At 47.9% G+C, this 11194-nt stretch overlaps 1 protein-coding gene across 1 annotated transcript; it reads left to right on the forward strand.

Annotated features, from left to right (window-relative positions):
* Nucleotides 1-895: 895 nt before the first annotated feature.
* CLDN15 (claudin 15) lies at nucleotides 896-10393 on the forward strand. Its single transcript, XM_025171534.2, has 5 exons — nucleotides 896-1147; nucleotides 5681-5845; nucleotides 7467-7548; nucleotides 8308-8418; nucleotides 8504-10393. Exons 1-5 carry the CDS (start codon nucleotides 931-933, stop codon nucleotides 8625-8627), a joined length of 699 nt encoding a protein of 232 aa, XP_025027302.2. The 5' UTR covers nucleotides 896-930; the 3' UTR covers nucleotides 8628-10393.
* The last annotated feature ends 801 nt before the right edge of the window (nucleotides 10394-11194 follow it).

Below are 11194 nucleotides of genomic sequence, written 5' to 3' on the forward strand. Positions count from 1 at the left end.
GGAAGAGAGCTGGTAGGAAAAAGGAGGCTAGAGAAAGAGACACAGGATGGAGAGAGAGAGAGAGAGAGAGAGAGAGAAGGGGAGAAACATTTGGAGGGGAGACGGGGGGGGGGCTGCATTGGTTCACTCTGCTAACCTGCTTCTTGGGGCTCCTGGGGTCTCAGTCTAAAGTGCCAGGGAAAGGCAAATGCCTTTCTGGAGTTGAGCTGCGTTCCTGCAGGCTTCAAAGACATGCGGGACAGATTTGGGGGCAACTGCCCAGAAGTGGCCTGACTTCAGCAGGAGAAGGAGAGAGACAGTTGGCGCACTGAAGCCAGCTGTGGTTTGTTTGAACCAGGTTTGTTGAGTAAGCGGCTGGGAGATGCCTTTTGCTCCGTCGCAAACCCAGACGCCTGAATTCCCAAGACAAGCGCACAACCGAAGGGCGGGATGGCTCAGCGTCAGGTCCGAACCATTCCCCCTTCTCCCCAGAAAGGATGCCGGCGGCGGAATGCGCCTGCCCGCGCGCGATCCCGAGCGCCTGCGCCCCCCAGGCCGCCGGACTACCTCGCCCATCATCCGCAGGACCAGCAGCGCCTCGCATGGCCCCCCCTCCTCTTCCGCTGCCAGCTCACCGTCCCCGCCCGCAGCGCTTGGTGCGGAAAACTAGCGGGCCAAGGGACGGGGAGGAACTTAAGCGCGGGAGCCTCCGCGCCGGCCTCGCGGCTCTCAGCACCTGCCCATTCCCGCTAGAGGTGGACTTCGGTCCGGGCGCTGACGTCACCCCTCGCCCTTACCTGCTCCTCCGCGCAGCCGAGCCCCGAGGAAGCCTCGACGCGCCTCCCGCGGCCGCTCTGCGCTGGGTTTGCGCTCTCCGCCTGCCGCCGGGGTCCCCGTCGCGCTGCCCTCGCCGCCGCCGCCGCCTCCCGCCGCGCTCCCGCCGGCTGCAGCATGTCGCTCCTGCTGGAGACGGTGGGCTTCTTCCTGAGCACCGTCGGGTGGGCGCTGCTGGCCGTGACCCTCTTCAACAGCTACTGGAGGGTCTCCAGCGTCTCCGGCAACGTCATCACCACCTCCACCATCTACGAGAACCTGTGGCAGAGCTGCGCCACCGACTCCACCGGCGTCCACAACTGCTGGGAGTTCCAGTCCTTGCTCGAGCTGCCCGGTGAGCCCTGGAGGGTGGCGGGGACTTGCCCGCTGCTGGCGGCGGCTGGGATGCTGCGCCCTGGGGAAGGGGTCGGGGAGGGATGGGAATTGTAGTCCGGCTCTCCCCAAGGCCGCCGGGGTGGGGGACAGGGCTGGAAAGGAACCCGCGGATCAGGGCGGGTCGCCTCCCCGGATCCTGCCAAGGTCTTGGCCAGCCGTCGATTCGGCGCGACGGAGGCGCACCGGTTCTGCGCCCAGACCTCCGCCCGGCGATCCGGCTTGACTCCCAGATCTCGATCCGGCCGTCTTTGGGCTTTTGAGGAGACTCCCTGCCCACAGCTGCTAGATATCCCGGGCCGGCCAGCCTTTGCCCTTCCCTCTGCCCTTCCAGATGCTTGAGACCACAACACCCATCATACTGTGGCAGCACAGAGGCTGCCGTCCAGGCGCTCTTGGGTTAGCCTGCTCCGGGTCTCTCCCCATCCCACTCAAGCTGCGTCTCCTCCCCGCTGAACCCCAGATGTGCTGGCTGGGGAATTCTGGGAGTCGAAGTCCACACACCTTAAAGTGCTAATCCTCCAGAGAAATCAGCACTCCGTCTCCCAGAATTCTCCTGCCATAAACCGAAGAATAAGTCTTTTCCCACTGAATTAATGCAACTAATTCAGAGGTTGCCAACTTACTGCAGGCCTGAGAATTCCCCCCGTCTCGCTGTTAAGGTTTACCACCACCCCATGCCCCTTGCTCTGCGTAGCTGCGCAACAGGCAGAAATTCAGCAACGGTTTTCCAAAGGACACAAAGGGAAGCTCTCCTTCCCTGCCTAAAACTGACCCATTTTTTCAGACATGTTTCTTTGATCATCTAGAGATAAGGATGTTTGATTTCATTTATTTATTTATGTATTTATTTATTTTGGCCCAGGCTTCATTTCCCCTGCCAAGCTCAAGTTCTAAATCAGGCGAGAAGTTTTAGGGGATAAAGTATTTTTCGCCCTGCAGCGATCGATCGATCGATACATCCCTCCGCCTATTTTCCACAGAGCCAACAGGGGGCAGCATCGAGCAATTATCTGATCGCTGATAGGAAAATGGTTAAGATAAGAATACCTGTAAACACATTTTTGGCTATGCTAATCGTTCTCAGCGCCGGCCAAGACTACGTTTTAGGCAGTGTGCACATCAGTATCCTGGTAGGCTGTTTGCGGAAAGTCGCTGCCAATTGCAGAGGTTCAATAAGTCTGTGTCTATCTGACACACCAGCAGGTTGGGGTAAAGTTGTGAAATTCTAATCCACTTTGCCAACTTCTCAGCAGTGTGTCTTTCACAACAAACACACCTACCTCGTGCAGAGCTTTGCAACTTTGCATGGAATATTTGCATGCGGCTTTTACGAAAAGCAGAAAAATGTGGTTGGTTTGGTTTTGCCTTCGTGTGTTGTTTGAACTTAGCCAGTCTGGTTTGCGAACCATAGCTTTTAGGGCTTATCATCTTGCGCGAAGCCAGCAATCCGGGGCTTCTTCTGTACACCATGGTCAAGCCATCTGGGCTAAATATGGTGCAGGAATACAGACAAAAATAGCCACATGTGCAATGTGAATGCAACTGTGGGGATAATGCATAAGTTATCAGCCTGAGCAGATATAACTCTAAATTGTTCAGAGGATCAGAATGCTGACTGGTGGGGACCAGGGTTAATATGGACTATCCCAGGAAAAACCAGTCATGTCTATCTGCAAGAGAGTCTCTTTGAGTGCATTGGAGGAGGAGAGCCGTGTTAGTCTCTGGTAGTAAGAAACCAGGAGTCTGGGAGCACCTTTTTCAACAAATGCATTTTATGAAAAGACAAATAGTTTTTGTGACATGCAGCTTGCTTCCTCAGATGCACAGAGTGGCTAGCCTTTTCATAAAATGTGTTCGTTGGAAAAGGTGCTCCCGAACTCCTTCTGATCCTTTAAGTGCACTTGGTTTGACCCAAGAAGTATGTGTCTCTAAATTTGGAGCCTGAAGCTCCAGACCAGTAGCGCCCCACCATGCAACATTTTGTTGCAGATCTTAGGATCTCTCCCTTGATTTCGAGATCCCCTTCAAAGCATCGCTCCATTGCCTGGCTGACAGGGGCCACCCTTACCAGCCTCTGGAGCAGGAAAAGAAGGCATTGGAAGGAGCGACGCTGAGAAGGACTCAGCCTGGGACTGAAGATGGAACACCTGGCCCGAGACTGTCCCTGCTCAAACTACTGCTGGGGTGGAAGCAAGGAATGCCCCCTTTCTTCTTACTTCCTGGTTAATATTTGTCACTACACCTCTACCAACACAACAGACCTTTTGTTGTGGTTTTCTTCTTCCATAAGGAGGCAGAACTGAAGCCAAAATGACCAGACGATCTCCAAGCACAAAAGATCAGGAGAGAAACATTGTCCCAGAAATGTGTTGGTTTATCTTTCCCCACCCTCCCTCACGTTCCAAGTTTCCAGGGAAGCCCTCACGGCGAGACCTTGGGGTACAAGTCCAAGGAAGACCTTGGGGTACAAGTCCAGGGTCTTCATCAACTGACAAACCCTGAAGGCTGGCTTCGTAACCTGGAAGGACAAAAAAGAAGATCTGAAATGCTGGGAATTAGGAGATGATGGCCGTGCTGAGTTTAACGTTACCTAATTGTACCATTTGCAAGATGGTTCTGTGCACCGAGAGCATCTCTCTCCTCGGTACCAGACACTCATGTGACTATAGCAGATTAGTCTGCATTTGTCTACACCCATTTTCCCCCAAGCTGGTGTCCTGCCAATATGCTAGACTACAAGCTGCATCATCCCCAGCCCGTGGGGCACCAGATTGGCTGGGAATTTGGAGAGTTGCGACCCCATGTTGGGAGGGTTTCAGGTGGTGGCTAGCTGGCTTGATGGCTGCATGTTTGTTTTTTTAAGGTCAACTATTAAGCTAGCCATGTGTCCAATGAGTACTGTGGGGTCAATCTAGCTGTTGCTACATAGAACTTTGCTTTGTTCTGGGTGAAAGAAAGGGAATGTTAAGGTAGGTTGAGCCTGTTGACAGAAGAAAATAAACAGGACTTTTTTTGGAGGGCAGAGTTTATTTGCTCAGCAGATATGTAATGATGTTATCAACATAACCTGAAGGTAACCCTTTATAAAAATAAACTTTTGGTTTGGCCACATGGGAATGGATCCCTTTGACAAGCTCCAAGGTTTTTCCTCCAATTATGGTCAGTTTCATACTGCATTACAGGTAGTCTCGCTTAATGACCATTTGTTTAACAATGGTTTGAAGTTACACCGGCCTTGGAAAAAGTGCTTTATGACCTGTGCTCACACTTTTAACTGTTGCTGTCAGGCCTAGCCCACGGAACTCCAGGAGACCATGCAGATTCAGTTCAGCAATGTTTATTAGCTACAACCTCTAGCAAGAATCTTCCCAGACTGAAACTCAGTTCCCATAGTCAGCAAGTCAAAACAGAGTGAATTCCTCAGGGAGGTGCCAGCCTCATCCTCTTATCTCTTCCTCGCCCCTCAGGAGACGAAAGAGGATGTTTCCCTCCCTGAGTCTGGCCTTCATAATTCCATTCCATCACAGTCGCAAACTGTTGCACCACCCCCGCGGTCATGTGATTGTGATTTGCAATCTTTTTTACAACAGTTGTTAAACGAATCACGTGGTTGCTAAGCAAATTCCAGCAAAAAGTCCATTGGGGAAGTTGGATTCACTTAACGACCACATGATTTGCTTAAAGACCATCTAAAAATGGTCGTAAAATTGGGGCCAGTCACGTGGTGACTCACTTAATGACCACCCCACTTAACAACCAATTTTCCTGTCCCTAATGTGGTCGTTAAGTGAGGACTACCTGTAAACCCTGACGGGGCTGGTTTGGTTTGGTTTAGTCTAAAACCATCCAGCCATCCTGATGTATAAATGATAATTTGTTTCAGCGTCTGATGCAGTCGGCTGAATGGTTGAGTCAGCCAAGTGATGTAGATCACCTGTTGCTTGAAAGTGTAATTATCTTTCAGTTATACCATAATCTATAATGGTGTGTGTTTGTGTGTGTGTGTATACTACTATATAGTATAATCTTTTAATTATTTAGCATAATCAGTTATACCATAATCTATACAATGTGTGTGTGTGTATGTATGTATGTGTGTGTGTATGTGTGTATACACACACACACACACATACATACACACACACATACAGCATGCTGGCTGGGGAATTCTGGGAGTTGAAGTCCACACACCTTAACGTTGCCAAAGTTGAGATACACTGGTTTAAATCTTAACCATTTAATTATGAATAAATATTCATGTAACCCTAGTTTTGATTAGTATATAAAATCATGTATAGTAGGTATGTTAAGCCTGCGTGCATTCCTTCCTCTCTTTCATCTTTTGCATATGGATAGATAGATAGATAGATAGATAGATAGATAGATAGATAGATAGATAGATAGATAGATAATTAGACAGACAGACAGACAGACATAAAAAAGTCATGGGAAGCAGCTGCACTCACCATTCTCCTTTTTTTCTCCCCTCCAGCATATCTGCAAGCTTCGCGGGCCCTCATGATCAGTGCATTGGTCCTGGGTTTCTTAGGGATCCTGAGCAGCATGTTGGGTTTACAGTGCACCAAAGTGGCTGAAAATAACCCCAACGCAAAGGCCAAGATGGCAGTTGTTGGGGGCTGCTTGTTCATCCTGGCCGGTAAGCTGGGGCGGAATTTTCTCCTGCGTTTGTCTCGCTGGCTGTTCTCATTGGGTGGGATTACGAAAGTACTTGCCTTCTGCTCTTCTGCCCCCAGCCCAAAGAAACAGGATGTTTGAGATACGTTTGCTGGGGAATTGGGATTAAAAAGTTAAGTCTCCTATGAGACTCCTGCTGGACTCCTGGTGACTTGACGCACGTCCTTGGAGTTTTCTCGGCAGTAATGTACAAGTGGTGTGTTTTTCTCTGGGATGCTTCCCAGGCTAGCCTTCACTCTCAGGAGTTCCTGGTGGTCTCCCATCCAGGTACTAACCAGGTTCAACTCTGTTCAGCTTTTTGAGATCAGCTGAGATTGCCTGATGCTGGGACTGGTCTTCCTTTTGAGTTGAGCTGAATTCCTGATAATTCTCATCCACGTAGTTTCCTTGGCCACAATACAGGAGTGGTTCACACTTGCCCTCTTCTGGGTTGATATGCTTGGCTTGTCCCCAAGCTGGCCAATGGGTTGGGTTCCTGTCTCCTACCTTGCTTTTCTTGGACTCACACAACATGGTAAGCTGAGAGGTTGTCTGCTCGATTGTGGGAAGGTGTATTAGTTTCCTTCTCTACTCAGGTCTAGTCTATGTTTGGCAGAGAACAAGGCTCACATTGTGATGTCACAATGCCATGCGCCAGTTAGACTTAGCGCTGCGCTGACATCACAGAAAGCAGGGCACACTCATTTACAGGGATGGCACACTCATTTACAGGGATGGCAACGCTTCCATGGCTGGTCTTAGTCTACCAGGAACTCAATGATATCAGTGCAATACTTGTAGCTGAGGGATTAAAGCGATGGCTAGAAATCCACTGGGTTTTCCTCACCCAGGTTCGAATCTTGCTGACTCCGTAACAGTTGTTGGGGTGTTCCCACCCAGCTCCTCCAATAGTCATTTGTTCTATTTGCTGAAGAACCACCCTTCATAGCCAGTGTAGTGTAGTGGTTAAGGGGCTGGACTAGGAGGAGGGAGACCCAGGTTCAAATCCATCTTCGGTCATGGAAATCTACCTCAATCTACATCACAGGGTTCTTGCTGTGGGGAGATCTCCATGTAAGCTGCCTAGAGCTTGAATTCAGTATACGTTCCATATATGTGTTTCCGAATGGTATGGGAATCAGTGGAAAATCATCAACATGAGGAGCGGATGACCATGTACACAAAACACACCATCACTTCCTGGTGACATCCACAGTTAAAAAGGTTAAGTAAATTGAGTGAGATTAGTGATTGTTTCTACTACCAGCTTTGCAAGCTGGGTGCAAGGATGTTCAACTAATGTTTCTACTTAAAAAAACAAAAAAGCAAAAAAACAAAACATCGAGGAGAAACATTTAGCCATTGCTCATGGGAGACGTGGATTTTGTGTGTTCTCTCGTTGCCACAACACTTCTGATGGCTCTTTATTTCTTGATTCAAGTAGTACAGCCTCACATCTCACATTTGCAACTCTTCTCCCCAGTGAAGGCATTGTCCTTCTCCCTTGGCCCTGCAGCTATCTGAGTTTCTAAAAAGCAAATCCTCTCAAGCTAACAGGGTCCCCAAAGCTGTTTCTCACCCTAAATATTCTTCTTTCTGTTCAGGCCTGTGTGGGATGGTGACCATTTCGTGGTATGCCTTCAATATCACCCGTGACTTTTTTAACCCGCTCTATGCTGGAATAAAGTAAGTCTCTAAAGCATGGATCTATATTCTTTTTCTGAGTAGCCTGACTCAAAGGTTGAAAAAAAGAAAGTGGCAGGATGGACCGTTTACACTGCACTGGGCTCCTTGGAAGAAAGTAGGATATATATTCCACAAATAGTAAGATTAGCACAGGCTGCTTTTGTTCAATTTCTCAACCCTTACACTGGTTTGCTTTTCTGGGGGTAAGTTCTGAGGTATTGAGGTGGCAGACAGATCTTCCGTGTAAGGAAAGTTGACAACTTCTGTTTTTACAATGGAACAGTGAGTGGTGGGAAAACAAAAGGACGCTAGATGTTGGAAAATAGGCCATTCCACCTCTTTGTTTTAACATAACAATGCAGGCTGGTTATGTAGCATCCCTTGTCACCCATTCTTGTATCTTAGAGAATCCACCAAGGACTTTTTTTGTATCTTAAAGAGCCCAAAGTAAGGGATTTTAACAATTTCTTGCTTCTAATTCAGAGGGTTGAAGCAAATCTTTGGGACATTTTTCTGATGGGATAGAATAATTAAGGTGTTGACTTTGGACCCAAGAGACCCAGATTACGTTCTTACTTAAAGATGTTGCCCACCGGGTGACTTGAGCCAGTCCTTCTGACTCATCCCACTCTTCCTTATAGGGAGGGATGAAATTAGGGGAAACAACCCCTCCCATATCTCCAGTCTCAGAGAAAAGTGAAAATATCAATGCATCCATCAGCCAGCCACCCAACCGATCACTCTTCTTTGCTTACTCAGATATGAAATTGGACCTGCCCTCTATCTAGGCTGGAGTGCTTCCTTGCTGGTGATCATAGGAGGTTGTTTTCTGTTCAGTTCGTGTCGGACAAACTCATCCCAGGACAACAGGTGAGAACAGGGCTGAAGTGCCAAATACTTTGCTGAAAGCTTATTGAATCCAAACACTGACATCTCCCTGTTCTGCTCTTACCAGCTACATATATCCATACAAGGCACCCAAGAGTGGCATGTCGGCTCCCAACACCACAGTCTCTCGTCCCCGCAGAGACTCCAACGCTAGCAGTACGGGCAAGTATGGTAAGAATGCTTATGTCTAACCTTGGAAAAGGTGGATCAGGCATCCCCTCCCTTAAAAAGACTTTTTGGATGCCTTCCTGGGAACCCAGAAACCCAAAGACTCTTCCAAAGATGGCACGTACCAAGGGAGAACCTTGTTTACTCTTCAGTTTGGACTTTCTTGATGTCGGGATGACACTCTGAACCTGAAGATGGACTGAAGGCACGTTTCTGGATCTGATCCTGGCCAATGCCGCATTGGGCAAAGTTATTTATTGCCAAGAAGAGGTGTCTATGCATATGGACTTTTTATATGTATATATATATATATTCATATTCAGCATGGATGGAACCTACTTCTCAGATTATGGATGCCTCCTGGTCCAGAATAATTGATTTTGCAAATGACAGGGGTTACCTCCTGTGGCTAGTCATTCAAGGGGACATGAGTGTATGTATCAGAACAACTGATCCACGCTTGGAGGACATCAGAAATGGAGACCTGCTCATAAGTGAAAAATGCTAGTATATTCCTAATATTGTGGAGATTCACCCCCCACCCCCCAGTTGGGTGTGTGTTTCCCTCCAGTCAACACTCCTAACTGCTGGAGTTGCTAAATTGGGAGGTGACCTTTTTAGGGGAAAATTGAGGTTAACAGTTTTGATCAAATGGTAGTTAATTATGATTGCTGTAGAAAGTTCCTCGGTCCTGAAGTCAAGGGGGTCTTGCTTCTAAATATCCAGGAATAAGACCCTAAGTTTTGAAAAGCATGCTATATTCCCAATGAGGCATCAGCCATGCTGGCTGGGATTCTCAGAGTTCAAGTCCAAGTATATCTAGAAGATACCAGCTGGGGACATCTGGACTTTCCAGTACCCAAAGTTGCTTTAGCTTTCATGTATACCTGATTCTCCACCTGAATCACCAAGAGCGGTGTGCGCTTTTCTGTAATGACCACTGCCACCTTTTCTTAACGTGTCTGTTGCTTGGGCTGCAACATGCTGCCGACAGTTTGTCAAATCAATCTTTTTCCAGCACAGCTCCAGGAGTTAGCTGAGCAACTGGGCCATGGCTTATTCTGACTCATTGTCTTCTGTGAATTGACGATCTGGGTTGGAGGGTCTGAACGTATGGATGTTCTGAGAACCACCTTTCCCCAAAGCCACGGACGGGACGGAATTTTGCAGCAGGCCATCTGCTCCCCCGCCCCCCCCCCGCCCCCCCATGCATCAAGAGAGCTAGCTTGAGATTTTTAAAAGAAAATGTTCCTGGACATTGGCTCCTGTTTCTTCAAGAAGGAAACTGAGATAGTCAACAGCACGGAGGAACACTTACCATTCTGAGATCCAATAGACCTTCAAATACCTTCATGGGTTTTGGTTTAGAGGGGTGTTTCTCAACCACTGCAACTTAAGATGTGTGGACTTCAACTCCCAGAATCCCCCTGACTAGGGGATTCTGGGAATTGAAGTCCACACATCTTAAAGTTGTCAAGGTCCAAAACACTGGTTTAGAGGATCTATCCTTCAGATCATTATGCACAAGAAAGTTAAGATGCCAGCTGAACAGGAAGTTTAGCAGCACCCTTTCATTTTGGGCTAAGTATTAACCAACATGGAGTCGCTGAGCAAGTAGTGACTCGGCTTCCTTCCTACTCCTTGTCCAAGAACTGGAGCTATGGATCCCTGAACGTAAAGACGTTTTGAACTTTGTCGCATCTTGGAACCACAAGCTTTTGCTTCCTTGCTGCTGAGGAATACAACTTGAGTTTATTGTGATATATTTTTAAAAAGAACATAACAAGGAAACATGTCTGTGACCTGTTTTGTATAAAAAGCAGTGCCCAACGTGAGCTGTCTTCTTTGGAATTTCAACATGAAAAGTCGGAAAGGGAAGGAGGGGAGGGGAGTCCATGGTTAAGCGAGCCAGTGCATTAACCCAACTGGCTGAGTTAAATGATCAAACCACAGCAGAGTGTACGTGCATTTCAACCTTGCCTCTGGTATGAGCCCAGCCATATCACACTTATACAGCATCCATAAAAGCATTTTAATAATCCAAGATGCTTCTTGTTTTAAGATGTTCTGGTTGAGGATTTGCACTAGGAGTGGGGAGACCCTGATTCTAGTCCACCATTAGCCAGAGAAGCCCCCTGGCTGACTTTGGACCAGTCACATTCTCCCTCTGCCCAGTCTACACCTGGTTGTTATGGGGGGAAAATCAGAAGAGGGAGCGCTATGTGTGCGACTTTGAACACTGGAACACAAGGTGGGATGTAAATCTAATAAATAAGCACGCCATCTCTGTATCGTTCTTAGCCTTTCAGCAAGGTAGGGTCTGTCTCCAAATCTCCCAACTGCAAAACACCTAGAAAGACTAGAAACCAGCACGCATTCCCCTTCATAGCTGATCTTTTAGCTGGTACACTACACTAGTCCTCAAGGATGAAAGTAAACACAGCCAGCAGGTTAGTGCTGTCCTGAAACTTTCTTCTCAGATGATAAAAAAACATGCTGAGGGTTGGGAAAATTAGCAAGAAACAACCACGGAAAACAGGCTGTATATTAAAAACACACAGCTTCAGCAGTTTGTCGGCTCAAGGAAGGA

The sequence above is a fragment of the Python bivittatus genome, unplaced genomic scaffold (genome assembly GCF_059951505.1).
Source record: "Python bivittatus isolate LINGU-HERP-01145 unplaced genomic scaffold, Pbiv_v1 ctg000430_np1212, whole genome shotgun sequence".
In the NCBI taxonomy this organism is placed as follows: Eukaryota; Metazoa; Chordata; class Lepidosauria; order Squamata; family Pythonidae; genus Python; species Python bivittatus.

What these genes read in the sequence shown, in the direction of transcription:
- CLDN15 (XM_025171534.2), top strand. Translation starts at nt 931, where the DNA reads ATGTCGCTCCTGCTGGAGACGGTGGGCTTCTTCCTGAGCACCGTCGGG. An exon ending in CCGCTCTATGCTGGAATAAA is followed by an intron (nt 7,549 to 8,307) that starts GTAAGTCTCTAA and finishes TTGCTTACTCAG; the next exon opens with ATATGAAATTGGACCTGCCC. An exon ending in AACTCATCCCAGGACAACAG is followed by an intron (nt 8,419 to 8,503) that starts GTGAGAACAGGG and finishes TGCTCTTACCAG; the next exon opens with CTACATATATCCATACAAGG.